This window comes from Mirounga leonina, unplaced genomic scaffold (assembly GCF_011800145.1).
Source record: "Mirounga leonina isolate KUSES-001 unplaced genomic scaffold, KU_Mleo_1.0 Mir_127, whole genome shotgun sequence".
Taxonomy (NCBI): domain Eukaryota; kingdom Metazoa; phylum Chordata; class Mammalia; order Carnivora; family Phocidae; genus Mirounga; species Mirounga leonina.
Genome location: NW_023270316.1, coordinates 62,683,580 through 62,711,191, shown reverse-complemented (window position 1 = coordinate 62,711,191; position 27,612 = coordinate 62,683,580). Strand labels below are relative to the sequence as shown.

Genomic DNA, 27,612 nt, shown 5'->3' with positions numbered 1-27,612 from the left:
AATAATTCAGTATAGAAAAGTTAGATAAGATCAGAAGCCAGAGCAATTGCTTATTATCCTATCACCCAGAAATAACTTTTGTCAGCATTTTATTGCCTTGCTTTTCTTGTGTTCTTCTGTGTGTGTGTGTGTGTGTATATATATATATATATATATGTACTTTTTTTAAAATGGGAGGTATGATATGTATTGTTTCATAATACTTTTTAAAAGTCATATATAGACATCTTTTTATGCCTATATATATAAACATATATATATGTACACACATACATATATATAGTCATTGTTAATATATGCACAGATTCCCATTGTGTGGTTGGAAATGTTTCACATTTTCCTTTTGTTTTAGGCAACTCTATGTTGATCTTCTTACATGTATTGTTGCACACTTACCTGGTTCATTTTTAGGATAAATCTTAGTGTTAGTATACCTGAATGAAGAGGTATTAATATTCTTAAAGCATTTGCCATTTCCTATTGTCACCCTCTTTAAAAAGCATTTACTAATTTCTTTATATCTTTTCTAACACTAGATGTTATTCTTTTTAATTTTTCCAATCTTAAATATGGGATCTTTAGTCATGCTTGGGCAAAAAAAAAAAAAAAATTCATGAGATAAAAATAAGGATTTGGCTAAGAGAAGAGAATTTCTTTAACAATATATGTAATGCTTGCTGTTACTTTTTTTCCTTTTCAGGAACTTGAAAGCATAAATGAAGATGTTCAAGCAATGAGCAGTTGTTGTCAAGATATGAAAAGTCGCCTACAGGTACTGTGTAATGGTTGGATTTTAGTGTAGTTCCTGACTCAAAGTAAGCTTTCAAAAATTGTTAGCTAGATCTACAAGATGTATGGATAGCTAATATATCATGTCCTATAGGAAATGCAAGTATAAATATTATGCTTTTTTTTAACTATAAATGGGTATTTTGGGTGATGGTTTACTGATATTGTTTAGTTAACTCCAGATGCCTTTATATTTTGATCTAGTCAGTGTAGAGCTAACTGTATAGAATTTTGATAAACCTCTCAATCTCATAATATCCCATAAATCTAGCAGGAATTTGTGCCTTAGTAGAAACTCTTAGGAATAAGTCCAGACTAAAGCTATGCGTAACAAAGACCCAGCTTAGTTATGTTTTGTGCTCAGCCTCCCCACAAAAAAAAAAAAAAATCTCAGGAAAATATCTATAATTCTACATCTGTTTATTAAAGTAGTTTGATAGCAGCAATGTCTGCAGTAGCCAAACTGTGGAAAGAGCCGAGATGCCCTTCAACGGATGAATGGATAAAGAAGATGTGGTTCATATATACAATGGAATATTGCTCAGCCATCAGAAAGGATGAATACCCAACTTTTACATCAACATGGATGGGACTGGGGGAGATTATGCTAAGTGAAATAAGTCAAGCAGAGAAAGTCAATTATCATATGGTTTCACTTATTTGTGGGACATAAGGAATAGCATGGAGGACATTAGGAGAAGGAAGGGGAAAATGAAGGGGGGGGAATCGGGGGGACAGATGAACCATGAGAAACTATGGACTCTGAGAAACAAACAGGGTTTTAGAGGGGAGGGGGGATTGGTTAGCCTGGTGATGGGTATTAAGGAGGGCACGTACTGCGTGGAGTACTGGGTGTTATATGAAAACAATGGATCGTGGATCACCACATCAAAAACCAATGATAGGTTGTATGGTGACTAACATAATAAAATTAAAAAAAAAATAAAAGTAAAGTAGTTTGAAACTTCTAGTTTGATTACAGAGTTAAGATTTAACCTAATTACCCCCATTTATGTAATTTTGGAATAGTGAATAGAATAGGGTTCCTCTTAAGAGTCAGTCATGATTATGTTTACTACCTTCACATTTTTATTTAAAACTTATACCTTTAAGATTCTCCTGGAACTATTGACAGCTACAGTGATTCTAGGAAGAATCATTAATCTATGCATATTCCACAGATCAATTCTAAGGTACTTGCATGATCTATCTCTAGAACCAGTTTCCTGTTTCTCTAAGATTTTAGCTTTCCTAGTCTTAACTAAATTTCAGTACTGGCATATCTATTGTTCAACCTTAGGTCCTTATGAATTACATAATACTTAAATAGTCATAAAATCTTTGCTAATTATTGTCATTTTACATTTTTTGCAATATTACTTTTGTTGCTTAGTAATTTTATTTGACTATTCTGTTTCTCTAACTTTCTCTTTATTTCCTTTTCTCATCTTCTGGCTTCCATGATTTAATGCCTTTTCTCAAATTACACTCTATAAGGTTTTCTGTATTATATACACTTGCGTTTCTTTTGTACTATTATTTTTATATTTGGTATTATGGGATTACTTAAGTTCCTGTTTTAGGGGGCAGAATCTCATGTTTTCTAATTTTTATCTTTAATTGTATTTTTATCCTTTTATCATAGCTATTTGTAGATGTGGAAAGATCAAAGTATTTTTATTCTTCACGCTATTTTCAAAACAGATTATAAGTATTTTAAACCACAAAACATCCTCTTTGGTTTTGTCCTTTGTATTTTCTTTGCACCCACCAGTCCTGTTTTTTCCTTATAATGGCACGAGCCCTTCTTTCTTTTTTTATATCAATTTTATTGAGGAAAAATTGATTTACAGTAATAAACTGCACCCATTTGATGTGTACAAATCAGTGCATTTTGACAATTCTATACCCATGAAACAGCTACCATAATGAAGATGTACATTTTCATCACTTGCAAAAGATTCTCTCATAGCTTTTTAAACTGAATATTTAAAAATATTTTATACTATTTGTTGTTTACATTCAATTTTGATTCTCAGATTAGGGATTAGATCTGTGATTTTGAAAGTTTTGTTCATCCATTGGCACTGATTTATTTGCATGTAGTGTTGTTGGAATTTTAATAGTACCCACTCAGACTGTCAACTCTAGAATAATGTTTTTAATTTATTCATTCATAGAAAAAAGTATTACTTTTTCATTTTAGGATGTTTGTACACAGGACTAATTAAATTAGCTCATATTTTTCAAAATACTTTAGATTTAGGACATTTTAGAGATGATTATTACAAGATACTTTTAGAAATGTAATCAGTTATGAGGAATTCTTAATCTCAGGAAACAAACTGAGGGTTGCTGGAGTGGGGGGTGGGGTGGGAGGGATGGGTGACTGGGTGATAGACACTGGGGAGGGTATGTGCTCTGGTAAGTGCTGTGAATTGTGCAAGACTGTTGAATCTCAGATCTGTACCTCTGAAACAAATAATGCAATATATGTTAAGAAAAAAAAAAAGAAATACAATCAGTAATTGTTATATGCTGTGGTTTATCCCTTTGTGGATTTGCTTGGATAAATTACATTTAGAGGCCTGTGTTTATTATTTAATGAGAAATAATCATCCTTAACATTTAAGATAAATTGGAAATTGTTTTAGGATAATGATCTTCACTGGTATTGTTAAACATTATTTTGGAATCATTACCACAATTTATAAATGAAGAGTCAGGAAATATGCATAATTCTTATTGTATACCATTGTAATCAAGTATCATATTTCAGCGATTAATAGATGGTGTTTTTTGTAAGATATACCTTCAATTTAATAATGACTGAGACTAAAAAAAGAAGCTAGTAAGCATTTTTTGATATTAATTTTATGAAGCATTCTTTTTTCACAAATATTAAAATATAAATATATTTTAGAATTGAGGGAATATTTTAAACAATTATATTAGGCAAGAATAAGTTGGCAGTGGATCTTGAAAGCAAAGCAACATTAGGAAAGATAAAGAAGAATTTGAAGAAATTAGTAGATTTAAAGAGTAATAATTTTAGAATAGTACCATGGGAGCCATTGTGTTCAACTCCATTCCTTAAAAGTTATTGATCTGCTGAATTACCTAGATTCAAATCTATTTTCTTAAAAATATTTACTATTTGGGCGCCTGGGTGGCTCAGTTGGTTAAGCGACTGCCTTCGGCTCGGGTCATGATCCTGGAGTCCCAGGATCGAGTCCCGCATCGGGCTCCCTGCTCGGCGGGGAGCCTGCTTCTCCCTCTGACCCTCCTCCCTCTCATGTTCTCTGTCTCTCATTCTCTCTCTCTCAAATAAATAAATAAAATCTTAAAAAAAAAAAATTTACTATTTGCTAGGCACATAATTTGGCTGCAAGGAACACAGACTCAACTGGAGATGGGGTTGGGATTCTTATTGATGGGATGCCCATATGAAGCAATGAGGTAGAAAATTTCATTGACAATCTGAAAGACTGTAGGAGGATTAGGCCTCTAAGAACCCAGAAGTTGCGGTGGGCTAGGGATTTTTGTCTAGATCTAATGCAGCTCTAGAAACATTTGCAGCAGAAGCTTGGCTCTTTATTGTAGTGCTCCAGCATGAAAATGACCCATATCTTAACATATTTGCTCTGGTATCCTATCTTTAACAGACTGATGTTCCACCGTATGTGTTTGTGTAACTACTTTATACAGTTGACACTTGAACAATGCCAGAGGTTAGGGGCGTTGACCCCCACACAGGAAAAAAATCTGCATATAACTTTTGACTCCCCAAAACTTAACTACTAATAGCCTGCTGTTGACCAGAAGCTGTTAACATAAACAGCCAATTAACACATATTTTATATGTTATTTGTATTATATACTGTATTCTAACAATAAAGTAAGCTAGAGACAAGAAAATGTTACTAAGAAAATCATAAGGAAGAGAAAAGAGATTTACTGAACTGTAGTTCTTGTGTAAGTGGACCCACATAGTTAAAATACTTCAACTGTAATTTCCACTTACTAGTGGCTTTATTTATACATAATTCTAACTCACTCTGTGTCCCTTCAGGGCATGGACCCCATGTCTCCAGCTGCCGTACACCCACTTGTTTCTCCTCTCTTTTCTAACTGCCTTATGTTTAGTTCTTTGAGAATCTAAGTAGATACATTTGTCTTTTGTTTCAGTCCACTTTAAAATATTTGCCTAATCTTAGGATAGAATAGCTTTTCATCAAGTTTTCATTCCCGATCCTCTTAGCTCTGGTTTGGTGGGGGGAAGGATTGCTTAATATAAAACTTGGCCAGGAACTTGTCCTTTAGATATGGCTGTCTCTGATCATCCCCAAAACCCTATATGAGGAGTAATTTGTATATTCCAACTCTCAAATGCTTATCTCCATCTTGGGCATTTCTGTTGAGTTCCACACTAGCATTTCAGTGACTTACCTTACAACTCCAGTTAGAAGTCTCATGGTATCTCAAATCACATGTGCATAAAAGAATTCATGTTTTTCATTCTTAGCCTTCTTTTCCAGTACTTCTGTTTCACTAAAAACAACATGAACTGTTAAATTCCTTAGCACCCTGATACCTTTCTCCTTGTAAGCCTTAGCATTATGTGTCTATTGAGAACTCTGAGTGGGTTCCTCTTAGTAAAGGTAGTGTATGAGCCTTTAAACATCTGTGTCAGCTATTTGGCCTTTTAAATTTTTATTTGTTTATATTTTATTTATTTTTTTGGCCTTTTTTAAACTTTTGAGTTCTGGATCTCACACACTGTAAGTTTGAACTTCAGTAAGTGATACTATTAGTTTTCTGAAGTATAAAAATATTGAAATGTACTGATGTTAGATATGTTTATAATTTTAGGCAGCAAAGGAACAGACGCAAGATTTAATAGTAAAAACCACTAAGCTTCAAGCTGAAAGGTAAGTTTTACTTTGTTTAGTTACCTCTTCATTAATTTGGAGATTAAGTGGAAAGAAAATTATAGGTAACTCCAAATCAGAGTTAAAATAATAAAAAAGATGATTCAAAATTCATATAGCATATAAGATTCTAAGCTCTTATCCAAGAGGAAATAAACATAAAATGATAATTTAGGAGTATCAAACTTGATAATGGGGTTGAGGGATTATTCATTCTTGTAGTTGACAATGTTGTGTATTGTTTGCTGTGGAATTAAAAAGATTGCTTTTTAAAATGTAGATTATTTTAGAGTTTTAGTAATTTTATTTTTTTCTACACTCATTGTCTCTTATTTTTTAGCTATGATTAATCCTCTCTGATATAATTAAGGGTTCACTGTATAAATTTTTCTTATGGTAGTTTATAGATAGGTATGTTAATATTTGTTCACTGAATAAATGGGTTAATGAAGGTGAGTAGAGTATGGATTCATGTATTTTACTGTGTATTACAGTCTTTTATAATTAGTTGTTGGTTTGATTGTCTCTATTCCTACTAAACTGTGAGCTTGTTGAGAACAATGACAATTTCTTACCCGCTTTTTGTGTCTCCAGTGCCTAATATATTGTAGATTCAATAAATAATTTTTGAGTAAATGAATATGGAATGCAACTAATCTAATGTCAGGAAAGGAACATAAAATAAAAACTGAAAAAGAAGCATTGTATTGGAGCTTATACCATATATGGGACCCTAATTAATGTCTAGAGGAGGCAACATTAGAATATTGTGTTTCTCTCTGTATATTTTCAAAACTAGGCAGGGTTGTTCATGTTTATAATTTTAGTAAGCTGATGAAAACGTTTTGGCCTGGTATGCTTTTGGGAGTGAAAATTTCTGACATTTTAGTATCCCTAGAGCTGTAGATATGATGTGCCAAGTGAACATTTGCGGAAAGTATTTTAGGAAAATTACATAGTAGAAATTATAACAGATTCCTGGGAGCTGGCCGGGAGTTGTTTCTCCATTTTTAAATATTACCTTTTCTTTTTAGCAAGAAACCTTGTTAAACAAGCGATTAGCTTTAGAAATAGAAATTCTGTGGGCTTATTTGGATAACATGACATTCTTACTGAGACATATATAAAGGATATGAATATTTTCCCAACTGGGTTAGAAGAAGGTCAGTCATCGTGACAGCTGATGTTCTAATAGGCAGAGTTCCATTGTCTTCACAGAACTGCAGCTAATATTTCTTTATGCTATTTAGTTGATAGAGGGTGGATTTCAGTGATAATCAGGAAATGATATCCACATAAATATACTTCTATATTTTTTAATACTATTGAAGTCACTATTTATTATAGATTTTCTTGTCTCTTGCGAAGGCCCAGCAACCAGATTTCTTTCTGGAATCAGAAAAATAGTCTGTGATGAATGTTTGTTTCTTTTTGAGGTGTAGTTTGTTAAAGTGGAAAGAAGGTAAGCTTTGAAGATAAAACCCTGAATTCTAATCTAAATCTTGAGTAAGAGTTTATTAGGTTTTTAATTTTGTAGAAGTTACTTCTTAACCTTCAGCCTCAGTTTTCACATCTGAAAAAAGGGACTAGCATCTGTGTCCCGGGGTGGTTGTGATGATTGGATGATATGCCTAGGTGCTGAACATACTGCCTCACATCCGTCAAAAAACATTACCCTTCTATCCTCCTCTAAAGCCTTTATGAGATAAACCTATCAGCACATCTTGTTTCTACATTGGCTTCGGTGGCTAGGAACTAGTTTAGGCTATTTTGTGCCTAATTTTTTTTTTAAAGGTTTTTTTTATTTATTCATTCGAGACACAGAGATACAGAGAGAGAGAGAGAGAGAATATGAGCAGGGGGAGAAGCAGAGGGAGGGGGAGAAGCAGGCCCCCCGCCGAGCAGGAAGCCCGATGCGGGGCTCGATCCCAGGACCCTGGGATCATGACCTGAGCCGAAGGCAGACGCTTAACCAACTGAGCCCTGCACCCAGGCGCCCCTATTTTGTGCCTAATTTAATTAGAATAGCTTTCCTCAGCTGTTATTTACTTTCTCATCCTTTCTTACTATTTTATTTTTTAATAGCTCTAATTTTATTTTAATTCTGTTATTTGTTATAAACTAATTCAGGTTTTGAAGTTTGTAAAAAAATATAAAACTTTATTTTGCACAAACTTACATATAAAATATATTGCAGAAGCATATGTGTTCAGGCAGGAGAGTATAGACGTCTTTTCTTCTTCCTCTCGTTTATATATATAAAATTTAGAGAAAGAAAAAGAAGATCAGATATACCTTCACTACACAGACATAGCCACTATTAACATTTTGGCATATTTCTTCCCAGCATGAGTATATGTATGTAGTTCATTTTACTTTGTTCACCTAATATTTTATGTTCATTTTTCTGTGTCTTTTATTTAGAAAAAAACATGTATTTTAATGGTAATATTTCATCTTGTGAATGAACCAACATGTATGTTAAACATTCTTAAATTATTGAATACTAATATTATTTCCATTACTAAAAATAATGGCTTGACAGATGTTTTTAAGTCATTATGTGCATTTCAAATTATTTCGTTAGGAAATACTCTTAGAATTGTAATTAATGAGTCAAATGGTAGAAACTTTTTACTTTTTTTAAAGATTTATGTATTTATTTGAGAGAGAGAGAGTGCTCATGAGCATGCAGAGGGGAGGGGCAGAGGGAGAGGGAGATAGAGAATCCCAAATGGATTCTCTGCTGAACTTGGAGCCTGATCATGTGGGGCTCAATCCCAGGACCCAAGATCATGACCTGAGCAGAAATCAAGAGTTAGATGCTTTTAATCCACTGAGCCACCCAGGTGCCCCAAATGGTAGAAACTTTTTAAAATATCCTGACTTTGACGTATATTGTGTAAATTGCTCTCTAAAAAGGTTATACAAATTTACACTTCTATCAGCAATATATGAGACTCTCTCCTTTGTCAGTAGTAGGTATTGTCATTAAAAACTGCCAATTTTATAGATGAACAATAGCATCATAATTCTAATTTACATTTTATTGAATGTTGATGAATCAGTATTTTTTCATTTTGTCATGCCATTTATATTTCCTAATCTTTTTTGTTTTATATATTTTGCCTGTTTTTAAAGTCTTTTTCTTATTATTTTGAAATTATTTGGTAGGAGTGAGTCTAAAAGGTAGAGTTAAAATATGTTAGAGGCATATTTTCAGGAAGAAAAAAGAAGCACCATAAGATTAATAAATCATGTTCTGGGAATGCTTGAAAGAATCATTAGAAGGATTAATCAGTTTACTTTAAATACTTAGGTAATATATGGATGCATGTCCTGAAAATTCATTGATGGGTGTATTATATGTATTTAAAAAAAAATGTGTGTTGCTCTACATATTTTTTGGAGACTTGCTTTTTGCACCTATAAAATGCCTTGTAGATCACCTTATGTTAATACATACAGATCTACATTATATTTATCTGCTGCATGTTATTTCACAGTATGTATTTGCTGTATTTATTTATATGCAGTGATTACGTGAACACATCTCAAAGAAGTTGTAATTTATAATAGCCATTTATGTTTTATATGAACATTTGTTTCATATGGTTTTATTTAAATATTAAAAGCTCTTCCAAAGATACCATATTTCACCTGTGATGTAAGTTGATGATGAAGTCTGTGTCCTATGTATCTTTTGTCACACCAGACCTTGACTTAGGGCTCTTACACATCGTAGGTCCCCCTTAATGTTACCGGATTGCACAGATGCTCCCATGGACTATCTAACAGTAACTTTCTATCAGAATGGTTTTGCAGTTTTACCTGGGAAGAATATATATGGTAACTAAAGAGTAATATGATTTAAAAAATATATTAGAATTTATTTCATCACTACTTTAGATTTTTTTTTTTTAATTTATTTATTTATCTGAGAGAGAGAATGGGAGACAGAGAGCATGAGAGGGGGAGGATCAGAGGGAGAAGCAGACTCCCTGCTGAGCAGGGAGCCCGATGCGGGACTCGATCCCGGGACTCCAGGATCATGACCTGAGCCAAAGGCAGTTGCTTAACCAACTGAGCCACCCAGGCGCCCCTCATCACTACTTTTAAAAAAGTTCTCATCTTGAAATACCAAGCCCTTGTTTTAGCAGTATGGCCATTGTTCAACGTATTTTTGGACCAAATCTTTTGTAGATATAGAGCCTCTCGTTCAAAGTCTTTATTTCATAGATTTTTTTTTTTTTTTTTAGAATAGTCAACAATATTATTTGGAATGAAATTTAATGATTAAGAAGTAATATCAAGATAGGTAATACTAGCTTTAATTAAAACAAAAGTAAATTATAAACTAATTTATTTCCTTTGTGCCTAATAAATTGACTCTAAAGGTAGATCCAAAAGAAGCATCAAAAAGGTTTTAGTCAAAATGATTGATCTGTATAATCTGAAGGAATTTTATGAATTCTTATAATTATTTTAAATCCTGTATGTTAATGATTGAAGCTTTAAGAGTATAAAACAAAACCTGTTAAGGTAACTTTCTGATATCCATAATAAGATGATTAAGGACATATGCCATTTATCTAATGTAGATTTCATTGGGTGATTTACATTGTTATTTGAGATAAACAGAATGTTACTGCCACCTAGAGGACTTTTACTTTCTAACTTGCTATACTACTTCAGAGCACTTGACTGAATTTAAAACCTCACAACCCCACCACACTAACAAAACAAACACGGCAGATGCATTGTACTCTCTATACATAAAATGTTCATGTTTATTTTGTTCACTCTCATTTGAATATTATTAAATTGTGGAATATTACTGCCTTGTGAATACTGCTAGTGAAACCCAATTTTATTTATATATCTTTAAATCTAAGATAGAGAAGCCAGGAATGTTGAAATTCATTCAGGTAGTTTGTACTTCTAACTTGCTTTTAGATGGTGACTCAACTCAGTCCTTCAGGTCCTTGCAGACCACATTCCAGAGGAGAGCGTGTCTTTTTTTTTTTTTAAGATTTTACTTTATTTATTTGAGAGAGAGAGTGAGAGAGAGAGCACAAGAGAAGGTAGGGTCAGAGGGAGAAGCAGATTCCCCGCTGAGCAGGGAGCCTGATGAGGGACTTGATCTCGGGACTCTGGGATCATGACCTGAGCCGAAGGCAGCTGCTTAACCAACTGAGCCACCCAGGTGCCCAAGCATGCCTTTTCTTAATTGTCAACCTAGTCTAGAGAGGTTGCATCCAGATAATGTAATTTAAAAGGCTTTTTTTTATTACCATATCATGCAGAAAAAGTGGGGAATACAAAAGTGAAGTGCTTTTATGGATTTATGAAGAATTGGTAAATGAGTTCTTGACTTCTGTTTCTAACCTGAAGTAAAAAATAGTAGACCTGATTTTTGGTTGCTGTGTACTTCATGTGAAAACTTCAGAAGCTTAGGATTTTTACTGACTAAGAAGAAATTAGTTGAAGATGGGCATATTTCTCTCCTGTAAGATAACCTTGTTGCTACAAGATGAACAGTTCAAGTACGTGTAAATGGCTGAGAATTTGTTGTACAGTTCACCATTTGTGAACTTATTTCTTCTTTTGCATAATGATTAACTCCTTTTACTGTCTGCAGGTATCTGAGGTAGAACAAGTTCAGCTAATTTTATTAACTACATGCCTGATGAGCTTCTAATGTTTGAGGCAGAAATGAGGCTTTCAAAGATGTTGAGAATCTTTCACACTTGTTTTAAGAAATTATTATGTCAGAGATATAACTTGTTTTAGGCGATGCAAATTCACAGCATGCGTGACTTTTTATTGCTTTTTTAAAATTATAGTCAAAGATTAGAAATAAGAGCACAAGTCGCAGATGCCTTCTTATCCAAGTTCCAGCTGACTTCTGATGAAATGGGTCTCCTCCGAGGCACTAGAGAAGGACCTATTACTGAGGTATCTTGTTCATTGTTATAATCATTTAAAGCATAGCAGATACTGATTTGCAGAGAAATCACTTTTTTTAAGGCTTTATTTTACCATCTTAAAAGTTTGATTTAAAAATATATTTTAAGTTTAGAAACTAAGATGCATCTTAAATTACCTTAATTTGGCTTTTTTGCTTGTTGTTTATTCAAAGCAATATCTAAACTTTTTTTTTTAAGAAATCAAAGAGTATCAAATTTATAAAGAAAACCTACTCCTCGTCTCTAAATGTCAACCATTTTCAACCTTGTTAATTGCTTCTTTTCTAAATTTTGCATCCTGGATCTGTTGATTTAAAAAAAAAAAAAGGCTTTGGTTATCTATGTTTCCTATTATCTATTGATTTCCTATCATGAAATAGGAGATTTTAGTCTCTTACCCTCTTACACACATACATGTTGTCTTTCCTTCCTACCTTACAGTACAGTTTTATGACATTTTCTGTTTTCATTACCATGGCATTACAATGAATACATGTTTCTTCTTGTCTTTCCTGGAATTTGAAATTCCTTCTCTTTTCATCTAATTAATTTCTGAATCTATGCCCTTCTTTCCAAACTGACACAAAACTCTAAAGCCCCTCAAAATGCTAAACAACCAGTTAAAGTTTTGTTTCTTTGTTTTTCCTGAAGACATTCACTTTCTCCAAAAAGGAATTTTGCAGTCTTCTCACTGGGAGAAGCTATAAACCTAAGCCCGTTGTCATTGTTCAAGGGTTGAGAACAGGACAAGTTCTCAGAAGGGGGAGGGGCTCACTGAGCTGCTCTTGATAGATGTCACTCTTTTCTTACTGCTAGGCTAGAGTGGAATCAGTCATCTGGGAGTAAGGAGTGAAGTAGGTAGAGAATTGATTTGTACATTACTTATTGGTGGTTATTGCCCTTTATAGTTTGTGGAACTTTGCACATTTGAAATATTTGACATCTTACCTTTCCTCCACTTAGCAGAAATAGTAAACGGTATTAGAAGAGGTTTTTTTTTTTTTTTAATTTCACTCATCAAAGAAAAATAACTAATTCATTATTTTCATGATTGGAACATTGTGACTGGAAACTAAGGCTTCAGTGCCTTTTTCTAAAGGAAAAAAAAAATCTTAAAGTTCAGCATCAGTCAGTTCCTGTATATTTATGAGCAGCTTTTATACCTCCAACTTTACATTCTACTCTTGGATTAGGGGGCAGGAACAGGTATATAAAAGATATGTAAAACATCATCTTCAGTGATAACAAAGCTATGGTTAATTAGTCATAAGGTGTGTAATACATAGCATGTTTTTCTTTATGTAGTCATCTTTAGGTTTGCATTCTCTCTCACTAGACTATATATTTCTTGAGGACAGGGATTTTTGTCTTTATAAATTTTGTGTTCCCAGCAACCAGCATACTATTTGGAACTAGCAGACATTGAATTAATGTATGTTTTAAAATGTAAATAAATATGTTACACTTTCTCTAAAAATTTAGAGAAAGTTGAGGTCAGTTTTAGGAAGCCTTCATTAGAGTAAGTGAAAGGATTTGTTTTTCCCTTGTAGTGATATTTCAATTTAGAGTAATGCAATTTCACCTGAAAACATGGACATTTTAAAGTTGCATTCTTAATTTTAAAGGATTTTTTCAAGGCATTGGGAAGAGTAAAACGGATTCATAACGATGTCAAAGTTCTCTTGCGTACAAACCAACAAACAGCAGGGTGAGTAGTAACCTTTTCTGTTTATTTCAAATCATTTCCTCATATATTTCTAAAATTTTAAAGGCATCCGAGGTCCTTTTTGAAATAATGACATTTTGTGAAATAGAAATTTAATCTTTATGTATCTTTGGATAAGGAGGGAGTTAGTTATACCCTGATACTTACAGAGTAAAACAACACTTGCCAATCTAAGTAATGGTATTAAAATTTGACGTTTATTAAGTCATAAAAAAATTATTGAAAAATCATTCCATAAAATGATAAAAAGTTAATATGTTGTAACCAGATCACTCTGTAATTAAAACAATTAAATTCTTAAGTGTAGCTATTGTCTAAAACTTTAAATTAAAATAAATCTTTAATTTTCTTAGTTTAGAAATTATGGAACAGATGGCCTTGCTTCAAGAAACAGCTTATGAAAGGCTTTATCGGTGGGCTCAAAGTAAGTGATTTCTTTCATACGGTCTAGATGCATGAATATTAGTTTCCAATTTGGTTATTTCACCTGACCTTTGATATCATATTTTGATCTTAGTGATCAAAAAGTATTTTTAAAAAGAAAAATGAACTTTACTTTTGAACATACTGTGTTTGTATCATGAGCATCTTCTATCATTGAAGCTCTGTATGATTAAGGATGATAAAAAAATAAAAGCAGTATTTCTGCCCTACATTATCTTAGGGTTGATTAGACATTTTTTATTATTTAAATAACTGTTTTATACATGGTGAATTGATTTTTCTCTTGCTGCTTTAACAAATCACCACAAACTTAATGACTTTGGACAACACAAATTTATTATCTTATAGTTCTGTAGGTCAGAAATCAGACATGGTGTCACCACAAATAATGTTGGTAGGGCTGCATTCATTTCTGGAGGCTCTAAGAAAAATCCGTTTCCTTGCTCATTTAGTTTGTTGGCATAATTTAGTAACTTGAGTCTGTAGGACGGACTGAGGTGTGAGTTTCCTTGCGGGCTGTCACTGAGGGCTTTTCCCAGTTTTAGAGGCTTCCTACATTCTTTGGCTTATGGCCTCTTCCTCTGTCTTTAGAGCCAGCAATAATGGATTGAGTCAGTCTCTCACTTTAATCTCTCCTGCCTCTTTGTCCGTATCATATCTCTGACTGACTCTTTTGCCAGCCTCTTCTACTTTTAAGACCTATGTCATTGGACTTGCTTGGGTAATCTGGGAACATTTTCCTGTTTTAAGATCTGTCACCTTAATTTTGTCTGTAAAGTCCCTTTTGCTATGTACTATAACATATTCACAGGTTCCAGGAATTAGAGATCTTTGGAGGGCCATTATTTTGTCTGCCACAAGTGGTTTATTCTTAGTTTTGTTTTAAAATGTTTCAGTAATCTGTTCACAGAATTGCCTGTTAAAACCAAAGTTAAGACAGTTAAGATAGGATAGGATAGAAGTGAGGGAGAAGCAGGCTTCCTGCTGAGCAGGGAGCCTGATGCGGGGCTCGATCCCAGGACCCTGGGATCATGACCTGAGCCGAAGGCAGACGCTTAACAATTGAGCCACCCAGGCACCCAAAAGTACATGACATTTTAATAGGTATTACCAACTGACTGTCGGAAGGAGTTAGGAATACAAACAGTTAACTAGTAATACCTATACTAGACTGAACTTAGGTTCTGCATCTTTCTGGAACTCTCCATGACTACATTAAATCACAGTGACTTTTCCCATCTCTAAACTCTAACTGCTGGAAATATTTGACATTCGGTACATTATACTTAACTTTTCATATATGTATATCTTAGCCTCTGCAGTTAGATTTCTACTTTCTCAAAGGCAAGGACATTCCCTCACATTTTTTTGTGCTTCCACAACACCCAACATAGTGGTTCTAAACTATGGCCTTCTGACTCCTAAAGACTTTGGAGTCATCTTAAGATACCTAATTTCTGCAAAGGAAACCATCAACAAAACAAAAAGACAACCTACTGAATGGGATAAGATATTTTCAAATGATATCTCTGATAAGGGATTGATATCCAAAATATATAAAGAACTCATGCAACTCAACACCAGAAAAACAATTTGATTAAAAAATGGGCAAAGGAACTAAATAGACATTTTTCCAAAGAAAAACTACAGATGACCCAACAAGCACATGAAAAGATACTCAACATCACTAATCATCAGGGAAGTGCAAATCAAAATCACAATGAGATATCACACCAGTCAGAACGACTAATATCACAAAGATAAGAAATAACAAGTGTTGGTGAGGATGTGGAGAAAAAGGAACCCTCGTGCAGTATTCATGGGAATGTAAATTGGTGCAACCATTGTGGGAAACAGTATAGAGGTTCCTCAGAAAATTACAAGCAAATACCATATGATCCAGTGATTCCACTACTAGATTATACTTACCCAACGAAAATGAAAAGAGTAATTCAGGAAGATATATACACCCTTATGTTTATTGCAGCATTATTTACAATAGCCAAGATATAGAAACAACCCAGGGTCAACTGAATGGATAAAGAAGATGTGGTATATATATATACAATCAGCTATTACGCAGCCATAAAAGCAACTGAAATCTTACCATTTGTGACAACATTGATAGACCTAGAGGGAATTATTATTCTAAGTGAAGTAGTGAAGTAAGTCAGAAAGAGAAAGACAAATACTATATGATTTCATTTATATGTGGAATCTGAAAAACAAAACAAGCAAACAGACTCTTAAATACAGAGAACAAACTGGCTGTTGCCAGAGGGGAGTTGGATGGGGGTGGTGGGCAAACTAGGTGAAGGGGATTCAGAGATACAAACTTCCATTTATAAAATAAGTCATGCAGGTGAAAAGTACAGCATAGGGAATATAGTCAACAGTCTTGTTTAAAAAAAAAAAGATACTTTCAATTCCAAACATGCATATATTTTTCTCAGTGCTTGCTAGAAAATATACTGCTAGTATGAGGTCCACATATACCAAATGTTTGGGTATTTTTGAACAAGTTCTAAGTTTTTTGAACATAGTAAACATTTAGTTAGCATTTTATGCATAAAATTAGAATAGTAAAGAAGATGTTGGTGTAGACATTTTTAAAAGTTTAGAATCTAAACTGATTTGAAATTATAATCTTATTGCCATATATTATTTATATAAACATTTTTAGCAAACTGCTTAAAGTTTGCTCCCAAAGGAAGGGATTGGTAATGTATTTTTTATTCACCCCCCCTTCCCCTTGAACACTGCCATGTGTGTAGCAGTTACTCTGTGAATTTGTTCATTGATTGGTTTCTTTGGAACTGTAGTTTAATAGAGGTTTGGGGTGCACTGGATAGCATGTGTGGTCATATAAAGTTATACAAATACTTAAGCTTACATTTTTAGTTTGGTTGACAGTGTAAAATAGTTTTTGATTGGCATATTCTGTAAGTTTTTCTGAGCATTTTTTTAATGCAATATTTGTTAAAGAAGTTAGACTGTACAATGGATATAATAAAGACCTAATTTTAATTTAACAAGTGCTATAATTATATGTTAACTGTTTTTCAGGTGAGTGCAGAACATTGACACAAGAATCATGTGACATATCTCCAGTATTGACTCAGGCTATGGAGGCCCTGCAGGATAGACCTGTCTTATATAAGTTCGTGACTTTTTCCTAATTTAAAAAAAATAAATCTGCTTTTTCTTTGATGAGTTATGCTAGCTTTCAGTATTATCAAATTATATACACTAGTTTGAGTAATATAATTTACAGTGATGTTTTCATCTCATATGTATATCATTGGAGCATCAGCTTATTTGCATAATGTGTATTATAGAATGCCATAAGGTGGGGAAAAGCAGGCTGTCCCTATATCTAGACTACCCTTTATTTATGTAGAGGTTAAGGGGCTTTTCCTCAATCTGTCATCTCATTCACTACCTTAGAATTGCATGAAACTAAAACTCCTCTATCAACCCTTCCCTAGAGAGAAAGAGGTCAAATAGGGGACTGAGAAATATAATTTCCCAGAAATGAAAAAAGGAAATTTAAAATCAGGATTCCATTAACAGGATTTAGAGTTCAGGTGTTTGATTCTGTAAGTTATGCTGGCCAAGAGATGTATGATGATAATTTGTATAAGAATTCTATGCATTATTAATTGTTCACATATTTTTTATTATTCTGTATTTTAATTTTCTTTATATAAAATAGAAGTATTTTTTAAAAATTTTTAATTTCTGCAATAGTATGGAAATAGAGAGACCCAGTGGGGAGTTATAATGCAGGAAACAGAAAACCAGGGGACTTCTACATAGGCATTCAATCCTGCTCTGAGTCATGCCTTTCAGAGGCTTATAATAGTTTAAGAGGATTTCCCCATTATTCTTTCTGATTGGAACAATGTTTAGCCCATAAGAAGTTTCCAGAACACAAATGCTGGGACAGCTGTGTAAAATAATAACATTCCAGTACTACTTAATGAGTACTTACTATACGTTAAGCACAGTTCTATGTGCTAGAGACACAACATCAATAAAACTCTACCCTCAAATTGCTTTATTTTATGGGAGCAGATACACATCCATTTTAATGACTTTATTAATTGCTATTTTAGAGTCTCTGTGTCAGGTGCTGTGTGGCTCAGGTGTTCTGTGGTAGGGGAAAGGGATGAACATTAGGGAAGGTTTCCTCTGGGAACCTTCCTCTGGGAAATAGGTTTAAAGTGAGTTCTCAGGATTGAATAGGCATTTTCCAGGAAGAGAAGGGAATTGAGAACATCCCAAGTTGAGGGAACAGCAGGTGCAAAGATGTAGATTGAGACAGAACATGTATTTTGGGGAAATTGGTTGCAAAAGCTTGTGCTGGCTGTTGGGTTGGTAGCAAGAGATGCTTTGTCATAGCCCTGAATGTGGTGCATGTGTATGTGGTAAGGCATGTTCACTATGGATCACCAGCTCAGCAGATTTTATCTACCTTGGAATTTCTTTCCCAGCCTTTTTACTTTAAGGTATTGGTGTTTAATTAGGAGTCTTTTATACCAAAAATATTTGGTATTTGATTTTAATCAAGTGTTATGTTGTCCACAGATTCCTATTTGTTCATAAAGTTAGTCTTTGTTTAAAAAAATGCCTTTGTGTGTTTTGGTCAGCTGACTTCTACCATGTAAATATATTTTTACTAAATTTTGATTCTTGAGAAACACTTGGAAAGGAGCAGTATTGCATAATAGTTTAGAAGGTGAGCTCTGAATTTGATTTTTTATAAGCCCCTCTACTTTCAGAAACCTCAGTTTCCTTAAATGAGGATGAAAATAGTGCCTATCTTACAGGGTTTTTGTGAATATTAAATTAGATTGTTCACATAAGGTGTTTAGCATAATGCCTTGCTCATCACTAAGTATTAGCTATTATTTTTATTTTGAAAGGAGATAAACTAGAAAGTTGCCAACCACAGAGGGGTGTATTTAGAGTCTGTTGTGACAGCCAGGAAAAGCTGGAAAGACAAAGAATAGAACTATAATAGGCAAAAAAGATTTATGTTGAAGGGGCACATGCCAGGGAATAAGGAAGGCAGCAGTGCATTTGGGAAGATTGTAAGAGGCATTTGGAAGTTAACTTGGGAAGAAGGAGGATTTTTAAGACCAATTGATTCCCATAAGATGGATGCTAAAAAAGAGGAAATTGGCCTTTCATTAAGTAATCATTTATCTTCAAAGTGGTAGTTTCTTTAAATTTAGGAAAAATTTAAGTGTATCTCTTAACCACCAGATGGCACTATATGAACTTTATTTAAGTAATGTGTAAAAGCTTCACTGCCCTTAGTGTGTCTCAAATGTGTAGGTATCATGTGCAAGAAAAATGGTAATTATTGAAGTCCTTGGGAAAAGTTTCCACCCAGTTTTTATTAGGTAGTATGTAACTAGAGTGCTAATGCATTATTTATTTTCAATAAATCAGGTATAGAAATTTCAGTAGGGGCGCCTGGGTGGCTTAGGTGGTTAAGCTGCCACCTTCGCCTTAGGTCATGATCTCTGGGTCCTGGGATCTCTGGATCCTGGAAGCTCTGGGTCCTGGGATCGAGCCCCACCTCAGGCTCCTAGCTTAGCAGGGATTCGCTTCTTCCTCACACTCTGCCTCTCCCCTGTGCTCCTGCTCTCTCTCTTAAATGAATAAATTAAAAAAAAAATCTTTAAAAGAAAAAAAAATGTCTTCATAAAGAACTTTATTATAAGTAGAATAGATTGACATCTTCCTTTGGTAGACCTTCAGAATATAAAGTGTTAAAGAATGTAGTAATTTGCTGGCTTCTTCATTCTTTATGTATTTGTTACATTTCTTGGAGGCTTTTACACTATTCTTTTAATTTGTTTTTGACCAACATTTTTCATGTTTTAATTTGCTTTTTGACCAAAACTTTTCTTTTCTTGCTATAGACATTAAAAATGGGGACTTTAATTTTTACTTTTAGCTTAGAGGCATTTTAGAATATTTATATCATTTTAACATTCACCTTTGTAAAGCTCCATTTTGAATTTTTGACCTTTGTTGGGAAATAATCTCTTTTTAGTCAAAGAAATTTTCTTCTTTCTCTGGGAAAAGGTGTTTCATATATATAGATGTCATTGAAGATTCATTGTAGTGCATGCTGGTTTTGCTTCAAATTATATCTATTGTTGCAGGGGGATTAACATTCATATTAATGTATGAGTATATTTCATATAATTATACAGATTGGAGTCCAGTGTTTGTCAGGCTTGATAATTCACTCCCACCTCCATTAAAATGCCAGTGAATTCACTGGTTTCTTTTTTTTTTTTTTTTTAAAGATTTTATTTATTTATTTGACAGAGAGAGACAGTGAGAGAGGGAACACAAGCAGGGGGAGTGGGAGAGGGAGAAGCAGGCTTCCCGCGGAGCAGGGAGCTCGATGGCGGGGCTCGATCCCAAGACCCTGGGATCATGACCTGAGCCGAAGGCAGACGCTTAACGACTGAACCACTCAGGCGCCCCGAATTCACTGGTTTCTAACATAACTTGTGGTCAGAGTGAATAGGCCTAGAAACAGAAGTTACATTGCTTCTGTTTATTGTGGCAGGTTGGGTTCTAAGGATGAGTTTTATATATTTGAGAAGTTAAAAGTTTGTGAATTTTGTGCTGTAAGTAATCATCTGATCATAAGTCATTTCATGGAGTTGGTGATACTTAAAGGAACACATTCTTTACTAAACATATTTATAGTTTAAGAGCATGAGAAAAAAATCAAAGCATTTTCGTTCTAATTTGTTTTAAAGAATAGAAAGTGATTGCAAGGTCACTGAGTGCTTAGAGCTTAGCGGCATAGTGCATTTCATCTTGATTTATTGCTAGTATGTCACTGCATAGAATTTCAGACCCATTTCCTTTTAACTGAAGACAAACACAAAAAACCATGATCTGGTTTCTAGTGAACAGCCCTTTAAAAAGGTTCAGATTCCTACAAATTTGTAGATATTGACCACTTTACTACACTTTTCCCTTTTATTTAAAAATATTCCCTCTTCCAGCTTTCTTAGGTTTCAAAAAATGTGGATTTTATTTTTTTATTTTTTTAAGATCTTTTTTTTAAGATTTTTTTTTGTAGAGAGAGAAAGAGAGTGTGTGTGTGAGCACGGGGGGTGGGGAGGCAGAGGGAGAAAGAGAATCTCAAGCAGACTCCCTGCTGAGTGTGGAACCGACATGGGGCTCAATCTCATGACCCTGAGATCATGACCTGAGCAGAAATCAAGAGTCAGTCACTTAACTGACTGAGCCACCCAGGCACCCCTGAAAAAATGTGGATTTTTTATTAAATCAGTAGCATATTAAAGAAAGCAGTGTAGCTTTTATAGTAGTAGAAGAAATTAATTCTTTTGGAAACCCAAATCCCAAATTTTGGTAACTTTGGTTTATATGTAGGGTATGAAATAATTTTTAATATGAAGTCTGTTAGAAACTCTTTAGAGATTTAGAAGTTCATGGGTCTAGAATCTGCTGAGACTGGACTGCGAAAAAATTTCTTGTTTTCCTGTGTACTTTTAAAATAGCAAGAACTTTGAATTGGTGGATGGGTGTACGGAATGGTGGTCATAGTGGGAAACCAAGGCTGATCCTAGTCAAAGAAATGGGCACTCTTGGCAACTCCAGGCCATCCTGTGATTTCACCCCAAATTGTCTGATCTCCCAGTTCAAAGTTCCCTTTCCTATAAACCCCTTCACTTTAGGAAGCCTTTTTTTTTTTTTCTTTTAACCACAATAGGTGATTTCTAAATATACATAAAAGAAGTTTTTGCTCTGTATGCCTCATTGGTCAGTAAATTTAAGGAATGTATGTCTAGTATTGGAGTCAAAATAAGCTTTTGGATATGGATAGTATATTTGGGAAAAAATTGATGGTAGAAGAAAAATTGTTGTTTTTTGGATTGCAGAGTTCTAACTGTAACCAGTCCTCTGAGATCTAGATATTATGGCCTGTGTGAACACTAGAACATCATGTTTTGCACTCCAAGGGTGCTGAAACCTGAAGAATCCCGAATTTTCACCTTTCCTTGCTTTTTACTTTTACCAGACCCACTGCTCTGTCCCTTATTGCCATTGCCCCTATTACTGATCCCAAATTCCAGCATTCTTTCTGAGGAGGAGTAAAAATATGTACCTTTAGAGTGAATTTTCATTATGATAAAGTTATTTCATAACTATTTTTTTGTTGTTTAAAAACAGTATTGCTTGAGAGTTGTGTAAAAAAGCTGTAGATGTGTCGGTTATCTCAGAAATTGCATGAATAGTTTGATATACTCATTAAAAAGAAACACATCTGTTTTTCAAATAACATATTTCTTCTAGGTATACCTTAGATGAATTTGGAACAGCCAGAAGAAGCACTGTCGTTCGTGGATTTATTGATGCTCTTACGAGAGGGGGCCCAGGAGGCACACCAAGACCCATTGAAATGCACTCCCATGACCCTTTGAGGTATAGTAATCAGACAGTGTTGGAATATTTGATGTTTTTCTGAAGGAAATCTTTACTAACATTTAGTTTTTACATTAGATACGTAGGAGATATGTTGGCTTGGCTCCATCAAGCTACTGCTTCTGAAAAAGAACACCTTGAAGCTCTCTTAAAGAATGTAACTATACAAGGTGGGTCCTCTGGTTGTTATTGCTAATGTCTAAGTATAGAAAATAACACAAGGCTCCTCTGTTTCTATTCTTATTGCTGTCATCTTCACAGAGATAAGTTCTTCACACCTAGGTGTCACATTAAGCACGCTAATTAATTTCCTCTCTGGTTTCCCCCCTTTTCTCCTAATAGACTTCTCTCCTCCATCACTTTCCTGTCACAGCTGTTCACACTTGTGTGCTGGTCCCTTGTAGCCTTCCCATATCAGGCCTGCGCTCCCCTGCCTCGCTTTTAAGTGTATAGCGTACACTGTCTCAGATCTTCCGCGCCAAGCTTTAAAGGCGGGAGGTGGTATTATCTTCCTTTTATCTGTGAGTAAACAGACTGAGGGACTTGTTTAAGGTCATTAAGCTACTAATTCTTTTCTACTATCCAACTCCTTATTCATTCTCATGTGACTGTTATAAAGTTTTTTGAATAATTACCCAGGTAGTACTAAATGTATTTAAAATTTTGGTCTTGATTTCAAGGAAGAAAAAATGATGCTTTTTGAGTTGCTATGTCTGTTTCTTACAGAATTTCAGATCTTCTTAGTATTGTGACTACCTTAAGATGCCTGTTAGAGTTTGAGGGGTAAATGGAAAATTAAGATACTCTATTTTTGATAGGAATTAAAGAGAAATATTGTGATTGGTATCACTTGACTGTGTTGCATTGCCCAGCCCCGCATCCTTCTGGCTCACAACGTGATCTCCAGGAGAGGCTAGTGTACAAATTGGGGGAAGATCCTTATTTACCCTTCCTCATTTTTTTTTACTCTTTGATATTCAAATTAAACTCAGCATGTTTGTTTGATTGGCACAAGGTCTGAACTTTTTTAAGTTGTTTTCTGTTATCCTAATTACCTAGTTTAAAAGAATGAATTTCTTAAAAGATGTTTTAGTGAAGTATATATAAGAGGCAATGTGAAGAGGTTGGAAGAATTTAGATCGGAGTTGGACGAAACAAGTTATTCTTTGGGAATGGCTTCATTCTTCCAAGCCTCAGTTTCTCTATCTGTAAAAAAGAAGGCGGTCACAGGCAGTAAATGCCAAGTACACAGGAGCTTGGTAAATAGTCAGTATTTAGTAAATGCCAGTTTTTCTATTAGATTACAAGGTGTGCTTTCCGTCTTTATATCCTCAGCTTCTGTGTTCAGCACCCCTGCCCAGAATAAGGCGTTTGTAGAACAAATACTAATACGTCTTTACATCACTTCCTTCAGTTAATATGTTTCCTAGTCATTTTTTCCTGTGACTCATACATACATTCATTCTTTTTCACAAAGAAGTAATGTTCATTTTATTAGTCAGCAGTGCAATAAATTAACAAGGCTCTAGACCCAGACATTAACATAATTAATAATGTCCTAAAAGATACTGAACTTAATAAAATATTATGTTACTTTAAATGTTTGTTATTAGTGCCATTAATCATATTCATTATTGTTTGTTAGTTTTTTGAACTTATGTGTGATATGGAAAAAAATTTTCAGTTATGTTGTAATTAATTGTAGGTGTTGAAGAAAATATCCAGGAAGTTGTTGGGCACATTACTGAGGGTGTGTGCAGGCCTCTAAAGGTAAATATTTTGTTTTTTATATATGTTATATGGCATCTGGCTAAATCATTGCCTTATTCCTGTGAGTTTAAAAGAACTGTTAACAGCTTGAAGTCAAGCTATGGTTTTCTCAAGTTAACACATTAGTGTAGGATAACAAAATACATTTAAAAGTAAATATTGTCAATTTTATCTTTAAGGAAGAAAATTTGAAATATTCTTAGTTTATATATATTCACTTATTTTTTTTACCATATTATGTTTTCCATGGTAATTTATGTTAATCAATTGAGAAAAAGTCCCTTAAGTTGAAATAACTTATCTATGAACTCTTAACAGAAATTTTCTAAGAACATGTTCCATTTACTTTATTGTTTCAAGCATTGTACGTTTTTTGTCTATTATAACAATAATTGATAAATTCAAGGATAAAATAACGTGTAAGTTTTATTATCAATACTATTTATAGTACAAGGAACAGAATTTGAAGTCAAACTTGGGTTAGAATTTCCACTTTGCCACTTAATTGTGTTCACTTGTTCGAGTTGCCTCTTCTGTTGAACCTGTATATAAAAATACCTACCATGCGGCTCCTGGGTGGCTCAGTCTGTTAAGCATCTGCCTTTGGCTGAGGTCATGATCCCAGGGTTCTGGAATCCAGTCCCCTTTGGCATTGGGCTTGCTGCTCAGCGGGCAGCCTGCTTCTCCCTCTCCTTCTGCCCCTCCCCTCTGCTCGTGCTCTCTCTTTCTCTTTCTCCAGTAAATAAAAATCTAAAAAAAAAAAGAAAAAGCTACTATTAAATTAATGGTGGTTGTGAAGATCAAATGAGAAAACTGTGTAGATGAAGTACATAGTTCCTGATACCTACTAGGCTTGCAGCAGTATTTTTCTTTAATAATATTTATGGAATATTTTGTAGTTGTTGGTTTAATTTCCTTGTTGATTGACTTCAACTTACTATGTAGAAATTGAAATCTAGAAGGTTTATGATTTATTCTTACCAAGAACCAAATTTTAAAACTAATTGTTTTTTTTGTTTCTGAGATTTTCTTTGGTATTTTGTTGTAGGCAAGGAAATATCAGATAACACACCCTTGTAACAGTTGATTTACAGATTTAATTATCACTGTAATTTGATCATCTTAGGATTCACTTGCATATTCAGTAAATAAATACAAAATATTTTGAAATTATTTTACTTAGTTCTCTCAAGTGAAATATTTATTTGCCATAGTTTGGTTTTTAGACATTTATACTCATGTAAATGTTGCTTATTTTGTATACTAGCAGTTATTGGAAAGATAGAAAAAGAGAGTATAAAAATATTTCTCTTTCTACACTTTGCATATTTTTTTGTAACTACATAGAGTTAAAGGAAACTCGGAGTCATAACAATGAATAAATTGCTTTGGTGAATAAATTGTATTTTATCTGCCTTACCTTCCTTTACCCCCTTCCTTCCTTACGATATTATGTTCCTTATATTACTGATTCCTTTTTTTGTTGTTGTTAAAGTAATTGTATAAAATATAATGCTAGAATCTGAGGGTTGGAATGGACTTTAGAGTTTCTTGTTCTGGTCTGAGTAAGAAATATTATTATGATGTTAAAAATATTAAATTAATACCCATTGCTTATATAAAGAGATTATATACCAAAGTATGCCTTTGTTTTAAAATGTACCTCATTTCATTTTCCTTAAATGTTTATGTTCCAAAAGGTGTTTTTAACAATTGTAGGGCATTATTGTGACTGCCTGTGAAATTTTAATGTAAGATATCAAAAGGGGAAGAAAAAACTCGTAAGCAAGCAAAAATATTTCTATTGTAAAATGAATAAAAATTCTTTCAGTTTCTGAAGTGACAGAAACCTTAGATCTTTTCATATGATAGTAATATTAAATGCGTACTCTAGAGAATATTTAACAGATGTTCACAGTAGTTACATTATCAAATTAGCTTGATAGTGGTACATTATATGATCCAACAACTCTTCCCTTCCTTTATATACTTGTGACAATTTACACTATTTTAAGAATTTCCTTCCTATATGACCTCATTTGGGTATCTAATATTCTCAGCTAACATTTGAATTCCATCTCTTTAATAAAAACTTTAGTGTACTATATGCTCTGAGCTTTGTAAATTATGTGGGTTCTATGCTGTTATAAATCTGCTAGAGAAGAGCTGTGTGTCTACATTAATATCTTTTATATTTTGTCCTAATAATTATATTAAAATTTAGAAAGTATCACTTCTGTTGACATAATATATAATTTATTTATTTATTTATTTTTTAAAGATTTTATTCATTTATTTGAGAGAGAGAGAATGAGAGAGAGAGAACACATGAGAGGGGATAGGGTCCGAGGACGAAGCAGACTCCCTGCCGAGCAGGGAGCCCGATGCGGGACTCAATCCAGGGACTCCAGGATCATGACCTGAGCCGAAGGCAGTCGCTTAACCAACTGAGCCACCCAGGCGCCCCGACATAATATATAATTTAAATCACTATTGATCCAGGCCTTGGACCTAGAGAGAAATTGTAATGTAATGTGAAAAAATCATGGTTTTTAAATTCACACACCATTCATGATTTATAATTTGTGTCAGTTAGCTCACTAGTACTTTATGCCAAAAGATGTATGAATTTCATAAACATATTCATGTAAAGGTCGTTTAGTTTCTGTAATCTAAGAGGGTTTTATATGCTCATATACATACATTTGTAAAATCTATTTTAGCAAATCACGTATGTTGGCATTATGACATATTCCAAAATCTAAGTATAGAGAAACTTCAATTTTCAAAAGCGTGTATTAAGCATCTGTTGTGTATGTACTGTAGAGATGTAAAAGAAGCAGAAAACAAATTGTGTGTGTTTAGAATCTGGTTAGGAAACAAGAAAACACAATGTAAGCAGCAGCTTCAGAACAGATATAATACGTAAATAAGCACATTATCAGTGTGATTTAGATTGTATCCATTAATTAGGGAACATAAAGTAAGGGCGAGATCAGTAAGGATTCCTAGTAGTTAATCTTAAGAGTAATCAAGTTAACTTTGCAGTAGATCTGATACTGCCCTGGTAGCCATAATTAGACATACATGTTGGTGCTAATTTAAGATTTGTCTGTTATTGTCTAATAAAAAAGGAAATTTGGTGTAATAGTTTAAAGATCAGAATTCTTTCATTTTTTTCTGAATATTTGGTGATAGAGCAGTATTTGCACTGATAATCTGTTTTTAGGATGTAATAGCTGCTTTCCAAATAGTGCTGAACTACATTACGTTATAATCTGGTGAAAACCCTCACAATGACCTCATCATTGTATTATTTCTGGTAGCAACCGCCTTCAGCCAAATTCTGTAGGTATTGGATCTAGGTTTTGTTTTGTTTTTTTGTAGAGTATATCTGTGTTAAAATGTTTCTGTTATTTTACCATCCCCTATAATTTAATATTCAGAAATTACCTAGAAGGAATTTTGTGATTTCTGCAATAATTAAATTTTA

At 33.8% G+C, this 27,612-nt stretch overlaps 1 protein-coding gene across 1 annotated transcript in view; it reads left to right on the top strand.

Moving 5' to 3' along the window:
* Window positions 1-27,612, top strand: part of COG6 (component of oligomeric golgi complex 6) — an 89,677-nt gene that overhangs the window by 6,812 nt on the left and 55,253 nt on the right. The window contains exons 3-11 of the mRNA XM_035003492.1: window positions 701-772; window positions 5,662-5,720; window positions 11,567-11,678; window positions 13,315-13,397; window positions 13,769-13,839; window positions 16,926-17,019; window positions 22,221-22,349; window positions 22,428-22,519; window positions 24,055-24,119. Of these exons, the coding sequence (XP_034859383.1) occupies window positions 701-772; window positions 5,662-5,720; window positions 11,567-11,678; window positions 13,315-13,397; window positions 13,769-13,839; window positions 16,926-17,019; window positions 22,221-22,349; window positions 22,428-22,519; window positions 24,055-24,119 (777 nt within the window). The remainder of the gene's footprint in view (window positions 1-700; window positions 773-5,661; window positions 5,721-11,566; window positions 11,679-13,314; window positions 13,398-13,768; window positions 13,840-16,925; window positions 17,020-22,220; window positions 22,350-22,427; window positions 22,520-24,054; window positions 24,120-27,612) is intronic.